General features: G+C 39.4%; 1 protein-coding gene across 1 annotated transcript in view; it reads right to left on the bottom strand.

Annotated features, from left to right (window-relative positions):
* Positions 1–11,611: 11,611 nt before the first annotated feature.
* Positions 11,612–19,180, bottom strand: part of CATSPERB (cation channel sperm associated auxiliary subunit beta) — a 95,827-nt gene continuing 88,258 nt past the window's right edge. The window contains exons 24-26 of the mRNA XM_045902015.2: positions 17,839–17,939; positions 16,864–16,938; positions 11,612–12,071 (exon numbers count right to left, since the gene is read on the bottom strand). Of these exons, the coding sequence (XP_045757971.1) occupies positions 11,868–12,071; positions 16,864–16,938; positions 17,839–17,939 (380 nt within the window). The 3' untranslated portion in view covers positions 11,612–11,867. The remainder of the gene's footprint in view (positions 12,072–16,863; positions 16,939–17,838; positions 17,940–19,180) is intronic.

The raw sequence follows: 19,180 nt of genomic DNA on the forward strand, positions 1-19,180 counted from the left end.
GGCTCCCTGCTTCTCCCTCTGCCTGCTGCTCTGCCTGCTTGTGCTCTCTCTCTCTCTCTGTGTGTCAAATAAATCAATAAAAGCTTTAAAAAAAAACAAAAAGTCAGAGGATGACAAATACCATATGATTTCACTCATATGTGGAATTTAAGAAACAAATGAGCAAAAAGAGACAGATAGAAAGACAGACAGACAGACAGACAAACCAAGAATTAGACTCTTCACTAGAGAGAACAGATAGTTACCAGAGGGGAAATGGGGCGGGGGAAAGGGTGAAATAGGTGATGGGCATAAGAGCACATTTATTGTGATGAGCACTGAGTTATGTATAGAATTGTTGAATCACTACGGTGTACACCTGAAACTAATATTTATCATTTTTTTTTTGAGAGAGAGAGTGCAAGTGGTGGGGGAGGGGGCAGTAGGAGAGGGAGAGAGAGTATCTTAAGCAGGCTCATGCTGAGCATAGAGCCTGATGCGGGGCTCAATCTCACAACCCTGAATCATGACCTGAGCCGAAATCAAGGTTTTAGCACTTGGGGCACCTGGGAGGTTCAGTGGGTTAAGTGTCTGCCTTCGGCTCAGGTCATGATCTCAGGGTCCTGGGATCGAGCCCTGCATCAGGCACCCTGCTCAGCGGGGAGTCTGCTTCTCTCCCTCCTTCTGCCTCTAGTCCACCCCCTTGTGCTCTCTCTCTCTCGAATAAAAAAAAGTCTGACCCTTAACCGACTGAGCTACCCAGGCACCACATACCTGAAACTGACATAACTCTGTATGTTAGTGATACTGAAATTAAAATCAAATTAAAAATTTAAAAACCCCTGAGTTTATACTAATATCTCCCACTTTAATCTAGCATCACAGGGTTCATTCTACCCTCTCTCCCTCTGATTCTTTGTAATTTGTTTCTCTCACAGTGAGAAACTGGGCTCCTATAATCTACACTTTATTTACTTATGTGCTCAACCCTAGAATACACATTAAGTAGTTTCAGGATTTCTATAATCTGTACCCCTTTAAGAAACAAACTTAACATCTAGAGTACAGTATTTATGTCCAGTTCATTTTGTCTTCAGCCGTACAGTATGCAGTCAAGACACTTCTTTCCCCAAAGTACGCAGGTCACCTCCTTTTCCTTCATGCAGTTCATTAAGATCACATCAGACATTTGCAATACATTTGTTACAATGTGCATTCCATCCTGAGATCCCTCAACATCCTGGATGATGTTTTAAAATGGTATACAGTTAACTTCACCCTTCGTGCTATGTATTTCTAAGGATTTTGATAAATGTAGGGTCATATATCCATCACAAAAGGATCAGAGGCAGTTCCATTACCCTAAACACATCCAAGTATGACCCCTTTGTGGTCTGCCTCTCCAACTTCCCCCAATACCAGGCAGCCAGCAATCTGTTTTCTGCCCCTCTAGTTTTGCCTTTTCCAGAATGTTGTGTAAGTGGAATCATACGAGAGCATCAATATAGGCTTTTGGGTTTGGATTCTTTTACTTAGCCAAATACATGTAAGATTCTGCTATGTTGTTGCATCACTTAACAGTCCATTCCTTTTTATCACTGAATAGTATTTGCTGGTATGAACAGGTTGTTTATTTGTACACCAGATAAAAATGTTGAAGAACAGCTTGGTTGTGTCCAGCTTGGGGAATTATGAATGAGGCTGCTATAAACATTTACATTCAGGTTTTGTGCTAATATAAACTTTCAGTTTACTTGGATTAATATCTAGGAGCGGGATTACTAAGTCAAAGTGTATGTGTATGTTTATCTTTCATAAAACTAACAAATTGTTCTCCAAAGTGGCTGTACTGTTCTGCATTCCGACCAGCAGTGAGAAAGACTTACTATGACTTTGGCACCACATGGGTATTTGACATCACCATGTTGCTTCCTCCCCTGCTTCCCAACCCCCACATTATATTAATGCTTATTTGCCATATGTATATCTTCTTCTGTCAAGTGTCTCTTCAGATGTTTTGCCGATTTTAGAGGTTATTCATTTTCTTCTTGTTTAAAGAGTTCTTTATATATTCTGGTCTTTTTTTTTTTAACATTTTATTTATTCATTTGACAGAGAGAGAGAGCGAGAGCAGGAACACAGGCGGGGGAGCGGGAGAGAGAGAGAAGCAGGCTTCCCACGGAGCAGGGAACCTGATGCGGGGCTCGATCCCAGGACCCTGGGATCATGACCTGAGCCGAAGGCAGACGCTTAACGACTGAGCCACCCAGGTGCCCCTGCATTCAAGGTCTTTACTGGATATATGACTTGCAAATATTTTCTCCCAGTCTGGTTTGCCTTTTCATTTTCTTAATAATGTTTTTTGCAGTGCAAAAGTTATTAATTTCAATAAAGCATAATTCATTATTTATTCTTTTATAGATTGTGCTTTCGTGTCATATCTAAAAACTCATCAGCAGGGGCACCTGAGTGGCTTAGTCGGTTAAGCGTCCGACTCTTGATTTCGGCTCAGGTAATGATCTCAGGGCTATGACGTGGAGCTCCACACTGAGCTCTGCGCTCAGGGTGAGTCTGCTTGAGATTCTCTCTCTCCCTCTCCCTCTGTCCCCGGTCACATGCTCTTGCTCTCTATAAATAAAATCTTTTTTAAAACTTCATCAGCAAACTTGAGATCATGCAAATTTTCTCCTATGTTTTTTTTTCCTAAAAGTTTTTTCTATGATACATTTGAGTTAATTTTTGTATAAGATCGGGAGCGTTGAGGTTGATTTTGTTTTTGCATATGGACATCTAGTTGTTTGAGTACTACTTACTGAAAAGGCTTTCCATTCTGTTCCATTAATTGATGTATCTGTCTTTTCCCCAAGACCACACTCCCTTGATGACTGCCAAAACCTACTAAGTCTCAGAATTGGATGGCATGAGCAACCAAATCTGTTCTTTTTGAATTGTTTTGGCTAATCTAGTTCCTTTGGCTTTCCATATGAATTTTAGAATCAGCCTGTGTATATCTATAAAAAATTTGTAGGATTATGATTGGAACTGCATTTAATCTGTTGATCAAATTGGAGAGAGTTGACATCTTAAAAATAGTTTTTAATTCATCCACACAGTATATCTCTTCTGTTGACTTAGATCTTCTTTGACTTACTTCATCAGTGTTTGTAGTTGTCAGCAGATAGATCCTGCATGTATTAGATTTGTTTATATATGTTTCTTTTTTTCTTTGAGAGTAGAAATTGAAATTAAAACAACAGTACCTTTTACAATGGCACCAAAACCATGGTATACTTAGCAATAAATCGTTTAAGTTGTGTGCAAGTCCTATATGCTGAAAACTAAAAAAGACTGATTAGAGAAACTAAGGAAGATCCAAATAAGTGGAGAGAGGTGGCATGCTCAGGAGTTGAAAGACTCAGTACGGGTAAGCCTTCAACTCTCCCCTAATCTAGCTATTGATTCAACACAATCCCAACCAAAATCTCAGATTTTTTTTTGAAATTACACCAAAACATGTACACAAATGTTCACTGAACATTTATTCCTACTCGCCAAAAACTAGGAACAACCAAAATACACTCTCATTGGTAAATGGTTTAACAAACTATGATTCATCTATAGATTACTACTCAGCAATAAAAAAACAAACTACTGAGACATGCAATATAGATGAATATATATATATATAAATAGATGAATCCTAAGTGCATTCTGTGCAGAGAAAGATGCCCAACTTACAAGATTACATACCATACGATTCCACTTATATGACCTTCTGGAAAAGAAAAAAGCTGCAGAGTCAAAAACATACCCACGGTTTCCAGGGAGTAAGAGTGGGGGAGATGTTAACTACTACGGGTCAAGAGAACTTTTTGGAGTGATGGGATCTTGATTGTGATTTTGGTTACGTGAATGTTTACATATGTTTCTCGAAAACCTTAGAACTGCACACTAAAAAGGGTGAATTTTACTTACATATAAATTATGTCTCTCTAAACGTAAAAAAGAGAGAAATCAAAGTAACAAAATTAGACAAGTTTGAGTTCCAGACAAAATATATCAAATGAGACAAAGTGATATAATAATAACAGAGTTAAATAGTTATAATACAAAATAAAGCACCAACTATTATGAAACATTTATAAACCAAGTCAAAATATATGAAGCAAAAACTGTAGGAAATACAAAGGAAATTAAAAAGACAATATTATCAGGTGATTAACTTACCATTTTCCACATAAAGTAGGGAAAGTAAACAAAAATAGGAATTGGGAAGATCTGAAAAACATGTTTTTCTTTTTAAGATTTCTTTTAAATTTGTAAGTAATCTCTATACCCACTGTGGGGTTCCAGCTCACAACCCTGGGATCAAGAGTACCATGTTCTACCTACTGACCCAGCCAGGCACCCCTGAAAAACATGGTTTTCTAAATAAAAGAGACACGAGGCATACAAATCAAATGATATTACTCTCTGGAAATGGAAACGATGTCTTCCTTTCAAATGTTATTTGAAATCAATCTCTTTATTGTTCCACACAGAGATGCTGAATTAAAAACATTTGAGCAGAACAAATTAAAATAGTATTAGGAAGTTAGGTTATGTGACACATTCCTAGTAGATACACTGTTGTAATAGTATTTACTAAGAATTTTTTTTTTGGTCTGAATTTTTTAAGTGTAATATTACAAAGTGATTAAAACCAATTGTTAATGTTTTTATGAACTTCAAAATAGTTCAATTCAAAAATAAGTCTCTGTACTAGTATTATTACCTACTTGTAAGAGAAATAATACGAATCATGGGGCCTGGTACACAGAACATGTAAATGAATGAGTGAATGAATGAATGAATGCGTGTGAATTAACAGATATTAATGCTCTCCAATTAGGAAAGAAAACAAGAAGGAAATTATTTCTATTAAATTAAAACAAACTAAGAATCCAAAAGCATGCTATATACAAACTCTAAAATGAAAGAAAATGAGCACCTCAAAGCTGAAATATATATTACTGTATTAGGGGGAAAAAGAGGTATCTTTAGTATCAAATTAAAATAAAATTAAAGACAGAAGAGCCACAGATAAACATATCTGTTCTTATATACACAGGTGCTTGACTAAGGAACAAAATGTCACTTTCATCACTAAAGGAAAAAGATCTATTGCTGGAAGGGAAAAGATTTGCTCTTTATCCCTTATAAATGTCTATGCAGATTAGTGGGTGCCCAGAACAAGTGCCTGACACTAAATAAATATTTGTCAAATAAGTGAATCATATCAAATCAAGAAACTCAATATATGGGAATAACTGGTCAAACTGATAGCTGAGGAAGAGAGTGATAATTTGGAAGATCAAGAAAAGAAACACTCTTAGAAGGCATTAGGGTAGAAAACAGGCATGAAAAAAAATAGTAATTAAAAATAAATAAATCCAGGAGGTTGTGTAAAGAAGAGTGAAGCCTAGCGAAGCCTACCATTGATATAGCTTTACTAGTGAGTTTATAAAATCTTTATGGAACAGATAATCCATACTTTAAAGGAACACTTCCATAAGAGAGGGAAAGCAGCCAAACTCCTTTTCTAACAGAACTAGAATAAAATATTAGCTAGCCAGACTCAACAGGGTATTAGAAAAAGAAAACATCACGGTGAAGTAGGGTTTATTCTAGGAATGCAAGAATGGTTCAAGTAAGGTCAAATTACAAGTCTAGAAGGCAGAATGACTTGTGGTTATAACTTTTCCTCTGCCAGAGAAGAACTTTTCCATCCAACAAAGAAGACATTCCTTCCACATGCCCAGGAGCCTACAGTCAGTGTAATTAACCAGTAACCTCTCCAAGGTCAAAGAAGAGGCCCCCCTCATTACAGATACTGGAGCATGATGCAGCGCAAGGAATCACCCCGAGGATCACTAGCTGCTATTCTGATTCTCTAGTGCATTCACTAGGTCTTGAGTTGAGAAGGGAAGAAGATTTTGCCATTCCAGAAAGGAGAGTGCTGGTTGCCACAACTGGAATAAGGTTAGCCATCACCAAATTGAATTATATCATTACTATTATTACTCTGAAGTCCTACCATTACAGTAAAAACTTAAACATATCTAAATACTAGATATTTGTCTACTTTCCCCATGGCATTAAGGGTGTTCTTATGATGTGAATATCTTTTACCTAGAGTGTCAGTAATCAACAAATCATAAATGAGAACAGTTTTGAATAAGGAATGAACCAGAATTATTCATAAAATATAAGTAAGAAAGCCCTCGCAGGTGATGACTTTGTCTGATTTCGTTAGTTTCTCCTGCAGACACCAAAGGGTCTGATGCCCAAGGGTCTGATAAGTACTTGTTAAAATTGACTGAGTTAGAGGATAAAAATTGAATAGGTTTCTATGAGTAAGACAGCAGCCGCTTTATTAGGAGGTTTAAATGTATGTGTCCTCCTAAAAATGTCGAAGTCAAGGTCCTTGACCCCAAGCGAACATTGAAGGTGTTGTAGTGTGATTTTTCATTCTCATGGGAAAAGTACCAGATCACTGAGCACAGAGCCTGTAATCATTGACTCCCTTATTTCAACAATTAAGTTTTTTGTTTTTTTTTTTTTGAGAGAGAGAGTGCAGCACAGGGGCAGGGGCAGAGAGAGAGGGAGAGAGAATCTTTAGCTCAGCAGGGAGCCAATGACACCAGGCTCGATTTCACAACCCTGAGATCATGACCTGAGCTGAAGTCAAGAGTCAGTTGCTTAACTCACTGAGCCACCCAGGAGCCCCTGACAGTTACTCTTTCCATAGCCATTCAGCTAATTTAGATTGAGGAGGGGAAACTAGATACAAACAGAAAGAAAAGTATAGAAGGGTCTTCACAAGATTGTTAACATTTATAATAGACGCAGGGAACTGCAGGCAGAAAAAAAAAGGCTGGGCCTTAAAAAACAAATCACACTATTTTTTTTTTTTTAAGATTTTATTTATTTATATGACAGAGAGAGACACAGCGAGAGAGGGACCACAAGCAGGGGGAGTGGGAGAGGGAGAAGCAGGCTTCCCGCCGAGCAGGGAGCCCGATGCGGGGCTCGATCCCAGGATCCTGGGATCATGACCAGAGCCGAAGGCAGACGTTTAACGACTGAGCCACCCAGGCGCCCCACACTATTTTCATTGTTGGAAAACCTTAGATCCTTTTGTCATTTTCTTCTTTCAGACATGCAAACTGAAAGTAAAGAATGTCTTTAACAGGGGCGCCTGGGTGGCTCAGTTGGTTAAGCGACTGCCTTCGGCTCAGGTCATGATCCTGGAGTCCCTGGATCGATTCCCGCATTGGGCTCCCTGCTCAGCAGGAAGCCTGCTTCTCCCTCTCCCACTCCCCGTTTGTGTTCCCTCTCTCGCTGTGTCTTTCTCTGTCAAATAAATAAATAAAATCTTAAAAAAAAAAAAAAAGAATGTCTTTAACAGATGCAAATCTGTACACAACCCGAAATGATTTGCATACATCCTACCATCTTCTATACTACACGAGGCTACTCAACGTTCATTTATTTCTCTGAATTTTTTTCTTCCATTTCTTTGTTACTGCTTCTTTTTGACTTCTCAAAACCTTTATCATCCTTCGAGATCCAATTTGGCCATTTCTGCTTCACATGAGACCCCTCAAATGGCAACCCTTTTTCCTGGGCTCGCCACTGGCCACCCCAAAACAAGCGACCAACCAACCAACCAACCAACCAACCAACAACGGGCACTGTGCTTACTGAAGGTGCAGGAACCATTACGATGTCAGGCCCCTATGCAAGGATTATTCTAACCAAGCAAAACATCAACATAATGGCCATTAGTGCCAACGAACACATTTCATAATTTTAAGCATCTTTAACAAAAGTCACACTGAATAAATCTAGACATGGAGGGTTTTGTTTTTGTTTTTTTTTAACTAGGAGAAACCTACATATAGTAAACTACAGATGTCATTTGGCAGTAATGTTATGTAATATACACATATATACACACAGATCCCAAACTTAAAAGATTAAGAAAATATGCCAAAACTTTAAGTGGTATGATTTTAATTTTTCTTTCCTAGACTTTTCTAAATTTTCCTGTTACTACTCTTAAAATCAGAAACAAAAAAACCCCACTCCTTTTACTTTTGTTAAACTCATATCCCATCATAAATTAGAACACATCAAAATCATAAGGATTCCCCGAAGCTTCTTTTGAGTCCTTTCTTTGTATTCATTTATTAATTTATTAATTTTTCAACAAATATTATCTACTTTGTGCCTGTGGGATGCTAGGTATTTTGCTACTTTATCTGAACTTCTCTTGTAACAGGATGCTCTTGTGTTGTACTTATGGTTTCCTTTGCTGCCCTGAATTTGATAATAAAGTGTTTTTATTCCTCAATCATTTATTGAACACCAGGTATGCAGTAGTCACTATACTAGATGGGCATATCAAGGAAATGTGACAGCAGATTAGCACCACACCCAGTGCAGGGGCAGACAAGTGTGTAAATAGCAGAACCGGGCTAATAAGCATGATAATATAGAAATGAGCACATAAAATCTGACTGCTTCACTCAGCCAAGCAAATACCGTCTAAAGTCTTCCTTCAGTGAAACCTTGACAGCTTCCTGATGGGCCTCCCTTGCAGGCTGAATCTCAAAATCCCTCCTGTGCCTCACTCTTTGGTGGATTCTGACTCAAAATAAACAGGAAGGTGTTAAACAGAAAAGACTTACATCCCAGAATTGCAGTGCTCCTTTTATTGTCAAAACCCTGGGGAAATTTTTATGGGCCAGGAGTTTTGAGGTGTTTGACCAAAGACTGAAGAACATAGTGCTGATTATTCTCAATCTGTTGTCATACTGATGCTGTATTTGGTATGCTAGCTGAGGCTGCTAGCTGGGGTTCTAAGGGATTGGATTAACTAATGCAAATCGGGCCCAATATGTGCACCACGCCAGGTGACACTGAAAGGCCATATAGCACCTGACCAGTGGAGAGGAATTCAGACCGATGACACCTGGATGTCTCTTTCTTTTTTTCTTTTTTTTGGTCATTAAGAGTGGATTGATAAAGGAAGAATTTGAATCTTTCAAGGCATGCTCCCTGACCTTCCCGGTACATAGGTAATGTTTCTACAGCCCTTTCTAAGGGCCAGGCTCTGTTCTAAGCACTTTGTGTATTAAGTCCTTTAATTCCCAAGCAATCCAATGAAGTAAGTCACATTATTATATTAACAAAGAAACTGAGACACAGAGAAATTGGCTTCTCAAGATAACACAGCTAGAAAGTGGCAAAGACAGCATTCCAACCCAAGTGTTCCTACCTTGCAAGCCAAGCTCTTACCTGCCATGCTGTATAGCACGATTGGATGAGGGTGGGTAGGGCTGCAGTTAGAGCTGGATGCCTGGTCTTGATGGAGATGGGAGGTGCCAAGGACCACCATGTCCAGCAGGCTCATAATGACAGCAGAGTAGGCACGTGATCGTGGTACAGGGGCAACCGATGAAAATCCTGGAACTTGGCATATTGCTCTAGTTCAAGCTCAATCCTTCCCTTGGCAGGGCAGCAATGTACCTCTATTGTTCTGCCACCTCTGGCCCTGTGCCCCAGTCCGGTGGGAAGCAAGTTGACCACCTCACTATGCTATAGAATAGTAGGTTTCATGGACCTGAGGAGCATGTAGAAGCAACTTCTTAAGATATCTTGATATGGTACATGTGTGATGGAGTAGAAAGTCAAACTCAACAAGAATACACTTTAGCAAAGTTTGGGCTAATTCAGGATTCTGGAGCCTGTGGGCGCCTCCTAATCCAGCGTAAAGGACAGGCAAGGGCACCTTGCTTTCCCTACCACATAGAAGGACAAACAGTACCCAGTAGGTCGTTTGGGAAACATGAGGCAGCACACATCACCTACCATTTAGAATATTCTGCTCTAATGCATTTTGGTTCTACAAGTGGCAGCTTTGAGTGGCATCTAGTCCAATAGAGGCTGTAGTACAGATCTGGTTACTCTCTTCTCATGAACCAGCAGACCCATGAACAAACCTAAGTCTTGTTTGTATCAATCTCTGTGAAGAGTCTGAGATTTTATCCTACTTGCAAACTTACAAGGTAGTTCTGGGTGCCGGGTGAAGACACCCAGCCTGCCCATTCGCTCCGAATGCCTTATATGCTTCCATGGTATTCTTCCATCTCTGCCCTTTTATGCCCCAACACAAGGAATGGGGCAACCCTTGCCCCCCAAAATGCGAGTAGTAAAGCCCTGATGAATTTTTTCAGAATTTTCTAATCAGAAAAATCTAGACAGAAGTTATTCTCACTTCCACATATGTTGAAGTTTTGTGTTACATCAACATTTTATTTTAATTACGCATGGGGAGACACAATCATCTTTTCAGCGCGTATGGACTCTTTTTTTTTTTTTTTAAAGATTTTATTTATTTGAGAGAGAGAATGAGAGAGAGCACATGAGAGGGGGGAGGGTCAGAGGGAGAAGCAGACTCCCCGCTGAGCAGGGAGCCCAACGCGGGACTCGATCCAGGGACTCCAGGATCATGACCTGAGCCGAAGGCAGTCGCTTAACCGACTGAGCCACCCAGGCGCCCCCAGTGTGTATGGACTCTTAAGTGTTTTGATCTCTCAGAGGCAAATTTGCCGCTGACTCTGTCCTCAACTTCACAAAAACAAGTGAGGCAATGCGTTGATGTTCCGGGATTCACTGCATTATTGTTACTCTGTCACCCAGAAACAGGTGGTCTTATGATAAGGTCTGTTGAAAGTGCATGCACAATGGCCCCTTGGACACTGGCAATTTCCCTGGCTGGCTGGAATATATGTCCCGTGCCATAATCCCCAGTACACAGGGTGGTTTCCTATAGCTACAGCACAGTCACTTGGGAGACAAGGGATGGAGAGTGAATGGTTTCACTTAATAAAACCCTACTGAGATTTCTGCTTTCTGTGTCCTGAACAAGGGGTCTCTCTAGCCAGTGTAGCAGAGCTTCTACCCGTCAACATGATAATGATTCTACTGAATTGGGAACCAAGACTGCCATGTGGCTTTTCTTGGCTCCCGGCGTATGAGGAAAACACACTCCTCTGGACTACATACTTAGCTTCTCCTTACATTGTCAAAGCAGTGTGCCACCCCTTCAGAGCTTTTCCAAGAGACGATAGCTCTGATCTCGGAATGTATTGTCATCTTCTGGCTATTTGGGAATGGGTGCTCTGAGAGAGCACGCAGAGGTACATCTTTTGGAATTCCACATGCTTGTATGTAGGTTTGTAAACCAATACCTTGCCCTGTGTTCTTCCAACACCCCCATAATGGAGGTCACATTTCCCTCTTTTTAGGTGCTACTATCTGGCTTTGAAGTTCCTTCAAGAAACCCAGATGGCTTTCCCTTTAATTCCCATGAAACTCTGCCAGCACACTTGCAGATGAGCCTCCCCCACACCTGCCTTTCCCTGGCATGACTGCATTCCACCCATGTTCCTTCTCGAACAGAGCAAGGCTCGGGTGTCCTGAGCCCACAGCATGGGCTCTGGCCAATAAAAGCCAAAAACTACCAAAAACCCACTCCAAGCTAAAAAATACAGAAAACCCAGTCCACACAGAGATGCTTATTCATTTTATAGTTTTGTAAAAACCTCAAGGAAGATCTTCTATGTAAGCTTTAACAGAAGAAAGTTTCCACGTATTTAAAATAAGAAAACAGAATGGCAAACATATTTGACGAGTAGCGATTTGAGTTATAAATGGTCATCCTGAAGTATTTTATCTTGTTTTTATATTAACATTTAAATATATTGTTCTAGAATTGTCTCATAAAGCCAGCACATTAAGAGAAAATTGTGATTATCATTGGTTCCCTATTCAGATTCTCATCTGTGAGCCATCTGATTCATGCTGAAATTTGACAAGTTCACTTTGTTCCTCCTCATAAATTTTTGGCATATATCACTTGGGTGGATGTTACGTATTTGAAACATAAATGTCGTGAAAATTAATCCCCCCAGCACTACAGCCGCTGCAACAGCTATGAGTGTGTGTCCTGGAAAAGGCAATGGTACTTCATCAACATAAATCTGCAACAGAAAAAGCACAGTCTTTTAGCTTTCTGAGTCTAGTCATTTAAGACGCTGAACTTTATATGATTTCCATAACAGTGGAGCCACTATTCATCAATTTAGCAAACTTCTGCTCAGATACATACAGATATTCAGCATCCACAAAGCCTAGAAACAGTCTCTGGACAATCTGGTAAGGAACAGTTTGCACGCAATACAGAATATAAATTCTATTGTCCTAGGTCTTTAACCACAGAGGTCGGCAGGATACTTAGATGGCAGGAAAACACTCTGTGTTCAGTTACAGAGGAACGGACAGAGTGCCCTGGAAACACAGTTAGGAAATGCCTAACTGCCGAGGGTGACCAGGGAATGTGCTTCCTGAGCTGCATCTTGAAGAATAAGTGCGTTCACAGACAAGGAGAAGAACGGGCATTCCACGGAGAGGGAATAAGCATGTGCTCCTTCAAGCTGTCATCTTTTTAGAAAATCCTCTATGTGCTAACAGAGGGAAACTTCTGTATATTCAAAATGCTTCTTACACCTGAATGGATAACTAATAAAAACAAGTGCCTAGAAGAGAGACAGGATTGTTGACAGAGAGGCACAGAGGTGTCTTTTTTCTCTGAGACTTGAGGCCAGGATGGGTGCCATATACGTTAATTCTAGAAGCAGGGGCATACAGAGAGAGAGTAAGATGGTTCAAGCCCAGTGACTTGGGTTTTCTCTGTGAAGTAGGAAGCTAGATCATATTTTGAGGTAGAAGAAAGTAGAGATGAGTGGAAATAGGACACTGGAGAATGTGGGAAAGTGCTAAGGATGGGTAAGCTGCTTTAGAATACAGCTCAAGTTAAAGGTACCACCATCCTCCCAGTGACCAAAGGAGGTATGCCTTTTCTTTGAAACAACCCTCGTATGCCATCAAATCTTTTACAATTTCTCTCAGATTCATTCTTTCCATTCCATTTTCAATCCTGCTACTGTGAGCTTTATCACCTCATTTTGTATGAACAAACCACTCAGCCTCCTCTCTGTGCTGTCAATCCATGTTGACATAATAACATTGCCAGATTCATCTTTGTAAGACACCCGTTTGTCTAAAAAACACTTAAAAAAAAAGTGAAGTTGCTTTATTTGCAACGAAAAGAATTTTGACGATACAGAACTGGTACCAGAAGTGGGATGTTATAAGCAGCAGAATTGAAAAGGTGGTCCTGGCTAAGTGGTGTGGAAAGCAGTGAGAAACCGTTCTTTCCCATCTGGGCAGATAAGTATCCTCGTGGTGATGGATCAGCTGGCTTAGCCATCTCCTGTTGTACTGTAGAGCCAATGGTGTGTGCCCAATGGTACTGGAATTATTGGGAATTTGATAGAAAACGTTAGATATTGGATGTGATATTCCACTTGTGGTCTTCAGGATGGTACTACAAGAAAACAAAAATCTTCCTTCTAAGCAGGACCATCAGAGGAGTATGGATGATTAGCTTTGTTAAGAAAGATCTAATCTGTTTGTGGCCAATGAGAGAGACAATTGTATGCTACATGTAATCACAAAAGTGAATTTTCTTTTCCATGCTGAAAGAGCCAGAGGAAACAATTCATTGTCATCTTGGTCTATTTGGCTTTTGTTTGCATCTTTCCATTCTGCTTCCTCAGTGTTGGATATCTCCCCTCTTAGTCTCCACAGCCCTCATGGCTGACAGCAGCCCTTGGGGCCACAAGCTGTTTTGTTCAATATCATCAAGAAAGAGCAAATCCATGTCTCAGCATTTGGTGCAAAAATCCTGTGATTCACTCTGACTGGACTGCTGTAGACCATGGTCTCCATCCCTGAACACCTTTTTTCAAAAATGTTTAATAGCTTCTTCTTGCTGACAGGAACATTCTAAAGTTCTTATTGTGAGCTTTAAGGTCTCCCACAGTTTGACCCTAACCTACCCACTTTCTTATACAGAACCTTACATTCCAGCCAAATGGATAGAAGCCGTTCAAGAGATAAGCTTGATGCTTTCTCTTACCTGTGTTTTTGCTGCTGCTGTTCCCTCTACCCAGAATGCCTTCCTTACCCATTTCTTACATAAAATAAAATTTTAGTCACCTTACTAGACGCTAGAAACATTTCACTTGTTCAGTTAAGCCATCCGTTATTTTTTAAGAGTAGAAGGCTGTATCACCTCTGAATTCTGTATTCGCCAGCTAAACGGCCACCTCTAAAGTTCTTGAAAACAGTTTTTCTTCAAATGTTTCCCTTCCACTCTTCTTTGACTATCCAAATATTCCACACCATGTCTAAAAAAAGGTTAAACGCCAGAATCAAAGAAGTGTGTCTCCTAGACACAATATCTCTTTACTGCCAAAATACTTAAATTTGTATTTCTTAAACACAAAGAATTCACTTAAATAGCCACAGTGTAATTGCCAAAATCAAGGCATTAACACCGAGACAGTGCTGTTCTCTAATCTACAGACGTTATTCAAATTTTGTCAATTATCCCAATGATGTCCTTTAAGGTGCACAAAAATCCTCATTGTTTCAGGATACTTTCAAAAGCAGGTGTCGACAGTCCCAAGAAACTTACACTCTTTTTCTACTGTTGTTTAATGATTCTCCCTTGGTTAACTGTACAATCACTTCCTGTCTTTCTTTTATTTTTTTGTGGTTCCTCCTTCATTCCAGAAGCTTTGTCTCCTTCTGTTGACACTTCTTTTCAGCCTGAAGAAATTCTTTATATGTTTTTTTAAAAAGAGAAGTTCTGCCAATAGTGGATTATCTTTGTTTTCCTTCATCTAAGAGTGCTTTTATTTTTCCTTCATTCCTGAAGGATATTTTCACTGAATACAGAATTCTGGATTGGCAGTCCTTCCTCCCATGTTGGGCAACTTTCTTCTAGCTTCCATAGTTTCTGAGGAAAAATCAGCAGTCATTCAAATTATTGTTCACTTACATGGCTTTGTTGTTGCTGTTGTTTTGGCTGCTTTCAAAATTTTTTTCTTTATCTTTGATTTTTAGTAGTTTGGTCATGATATGTTTAGGCAGAATCTCTATATCTTGCTCTGGATTCACTAAGCTTCTTAAATATGTAAATTTACGTCTTCACCAAATTTGGGACATTTTCAGCCTTTATTCTTTCCTCTTTTCTCCTCCTTCTCCTTCCCCTCCCTTACCCCTTCCCTCCCCTGCACTCCTCCTACCACCTCCCTCTCCTCCCATTCCTCCTCCCTTTCCTCCCATTCCTCCTCCTCCTCCCCCTCATCGTCCTTCTTTTTTCTGCATCAATCCCTTTTTCCTGTCCTGCATGGACTCTGGGGACCTAAAGGTCAGACTTTCAATACTATCACATAGATCCCTGAGGCCATTCTTTTTAAAGTCTTTTTTTCTTCAGAGTGGATTTCTATTGATTTGTTTTCAAATTCACTGTTTTTCTCTGCATATTTGTTCTGCTAGCAAATCTATCCAGTGATTTTTAAATTTTAAATATTGTATTTTTCAGTTCTAAAATTTCCATTTGGTTTTCTTTTTTATAGCTTCCATTTCTCTGCTGAGAATTTCTCCCTTTCCCTTTTCAACTCATTTACTTTTACCTCACACAGTCTGGTTATCATGGCTGGTTTAAAACATCTGTCTAATCATTTCATTTGCCATCAATTGCTGATTGTCTTTTCTTTTGAGAATCTATTATATTTTCTTAGTTATTGGCATACTGAGTAATATGGGATTTTATCCTGGACATTTAAGATGTTTCTGTTGTGAGACTCCGAGTCTTACTAAAAATTCTCTGGAAAATATTGGGGTTTTGTTTGTTTTAGCAGTTGGGCTACACTGGTTGAGTTCAGATCAAGTTATGCTTTACTCTCAGTGGTGGCTCCGGTGTCAGTTCAGTTTCAAAACTTTGGCTATGCCCTTGTGTTTTTCTGGTTCCTGTGTCACTCAGGGGTTATTCCAGAACTTAAGTGAGGTGTTTATATTGCAGGTTTATTTTGAAGCCTTTGCTATGCTTCTTTGTTTTTGTTTTTTGAATGACTATATTTTCACCAATTTTATTTTATTTTTTAAGTTTTTATTTAAATTCCAGTTAGTTAACACGCATTTACAGCAGTGCAGATCCATTGCTGGGGCTGGCCTTAGGCAGGGTCAAGATAGAAAAAGGCAAGGGGTGGGGGAAGAGGGAGGAGGGGGAGAGGGAAAGAGGAAGGAAAGGAGGGAGGGGAGAGAGAGAGAGAGATCTTGTTTTTGATAATGTGGTAACAGTATTTGATAATGAATGAGTCATTAATCAATTTAATCAAATCCTCATTCCTTCTCATCCTGGTAGCAATTGTCGTTATGTGAAGAAGCATAACTTAATTATTGCACATCATGGGGTAATTTGGGGAGATTGATTTTGGTTCCCAAAACTTTCAGATCTTGATGGCTTTTGGCGTATTAAGACTCTACCATTACAATGAAATAATCAGGAAGATTGTAATGGAAACTAAAATGTTATAGACATATGTTTCTTTGGGGACATAGGGTGAGAGGAAATGTGGTAAAAGTCTGAAAAGGAGTTAAAAATGGAAGATGGAGAGAGAACAAAAACAAATACAGGCACTTATTAAAATTTTCCCACCTCTGATGGGTCCTGTTATGTGTCATACACTCTACCTTCATCATTACTGACAATGTCACCCCCCTTTCTCCAGGATCCCCTGTCTCCAGGACCTGTCCATCACACAAATTTTGCCGTTTTTCTCTTTTGTGTCTCTTGCACTGACACTTGTCATGCTACTTCCCCAGCCATCACCCCATTGGTACCTTGTGCATTTACCATACCTGAAATTCTTCAACTAAGTTACAAAAAGTGACCCCCGGAACAACGGACACTCTGAAGTGAAAAAGCTCAGAGCCCTGTGGAAAAAAAACACCTGGTCATTAGCAGCATAGACACATATGTTCCTTTAAGTTAAAATACACACTGGAGCCACTTAACCTATAGATATTGCATAGAAAGATACAATCTCCTTCCTAAGGCATCTACTTCATGTATCAAAATAAAAATGGAGGAAGAAGGACAATAGCTGAAACTTGGTTTTAGAATGAAGAAATATAAGGCGCCTGGGTGGCTCAGTCGTTAAGTGTCTGCCTTCGGCTCAGGTCATGGTCCCAGGGTCCTGGGATCAAGCCCCGCATCGGGCTCCCTGCTCGGCAGGAAGCCTGCTTTTCCCTCTACCACTCCCCCTACTTGTGTTCCCTCTCACTGTGTCTCTCTCTGTCAAATAAATAAACAAAATCTTAAAAAAAAAAAAAAAGAATGAAGAAATATAAACATAAAGCCTAACATGACCTTGACAGGTAATTTGGGCTAATCCTCATATTCATGGTTTTGATATGTCCACTTGTTTTTATCGGCTTTTATAACAATTACCTGGATTATATCAACTTCATGTGTTCTTACGGGCAGCTAGAACCAGAAGACATACCTGTGTACATCCAGATGAAGGATACCAAAACTGTTTTATTCCCTTAATTTTGGAAATACCCTTTCTACTCCATCTTGAAAAATAATCTATTAGTTTTGCCTATCAGCTCAAAAAATAGTAAGTTAATGTTAAATTCAACTTTCAGATACTTTTAGAAATAATAATATCAAGAGAAAGGGAGGAAAAATAAACACCCTCCATATATTTTAAAGATGCAATTTCTACCATTGATGGACACTTATACTTTAAAACTTAAACCAATCTTTGTTTAGACATGTATGTTTTACTTCAATGCAAAACAGGAAAAACAAAAGTGCTGTCAACTCACCTTTATACTTAAGTTGAGGCCTAAAGGATTATACACTGGAGCATTAAGACGTGGTTCTAAGTAATTTTTCAACTTTTTTACATTGTCTGGTACACTGTGTTCTAAAAGTACATGAAGTATATTTTAAGCACACTGATAATATTTTCACATTTTGCATAAAATTTGCTACATAATCAAGGTACAATGAAGGATTTCACTCTGTAACATGACTAAGTTATCCCAGACTTTTGATTTGGCTTGACTATATAGAAAATATATTTAGGAAAAATTAGGCCGTGTAGCTAACATTGCATCTCCTCAGGGACACTATCAAGAAGGATAAGACCTCTGGGGTGCCTGGGTGGCTCAGTCAGTTAAGAGTCTGACTTTTGACTTCAGCTCAGGTCATGATCTAAGGATCGTGAGGTCGAGCAGCACATTGGGCTCTGAGCTGGGCGTGGAGCCTGCTTAAGATTCTCTCTCTCCCTCTGCCCCTCCCCAAGTAAAAAAGATTTTTACTATTTATTTTATTATTATTTTTTTAGTAGGCTACATGTCCAGCATGGAACCCAATGTGGGGCTTGAGCTCATGACCCTGAGATCAAGACCTGAGCTGAGATCAAGAGTCAGATGCTTAACCAACTGAGCCACCCAGATGCCCCAAAGATTTTATTGTTAAGTAATCTCTACACCCAATGTGGGATTTGAACTTATAACCCCAAGATCAAGAGTCGCATGCTTTACTGACTGAGCCAGCCAGGTACCCCTCATTTTTCTTATTTAATAAAGTTTCTGCATCTCTTAAATTATTTTACCATAGAAATTTGAAGAAACTTTGCTTGTAAAATTAGAAGATAGATTCTTTTTTTTTTAAGTTTTATTTATTTAAGTAATCTCTACACCCAACGTGAAGCTTGAACTCATGACCTGAGATCAAGAGTCGCATGCTCTTCGGACTGAGCCAGCCTGGTGCCCCTAGAAGACAGGTTCTATAGGCTCTCTGGCTATACTTTTAGAACTTCCTCTGTAATATCGCAAAAGCAGTCAAAAGAGACAATTAGACCAACATGTAGCACAAACTCAATCATTTTTGCCTCTCATCTACAAAACGGCTTTTCAAATATTTTACCAAAAATGCTTTTATGCCATGAAATCCAGGGCACCGAAAGTAATAATGAAATAAATGGGAGAAAGAGGAGGGGAGTGAATAGCAACATGCCAGTTGATTCAACTTCTTCTCCAAAGAGGGGCACCTGGGTGGCTCACTCAGTTAGGTGTCCGACTCTTGGTTGTTCTTTGTGTAAACAGATTTTATAAGCCACTTACCTAGGTAGTAACAACATTAATTATTAGACAAAATAAC

Source organism: Mirounga angustirostris, unplaced genomic scaffold (assembly GCF_029215605.1).
Source record: "Mirounga angustirostris isolate CCGP_5_RB_7025 unplaced genomic scaffold, mMirAng1.0.hap1 SCAF_9, whole genome shotgun sequence".
NCBI lineage: Eukaryota > Metazoa > Chordata > Mammalia > Carnivora > Phocidae > Mirounga > Mirounga angustirostris.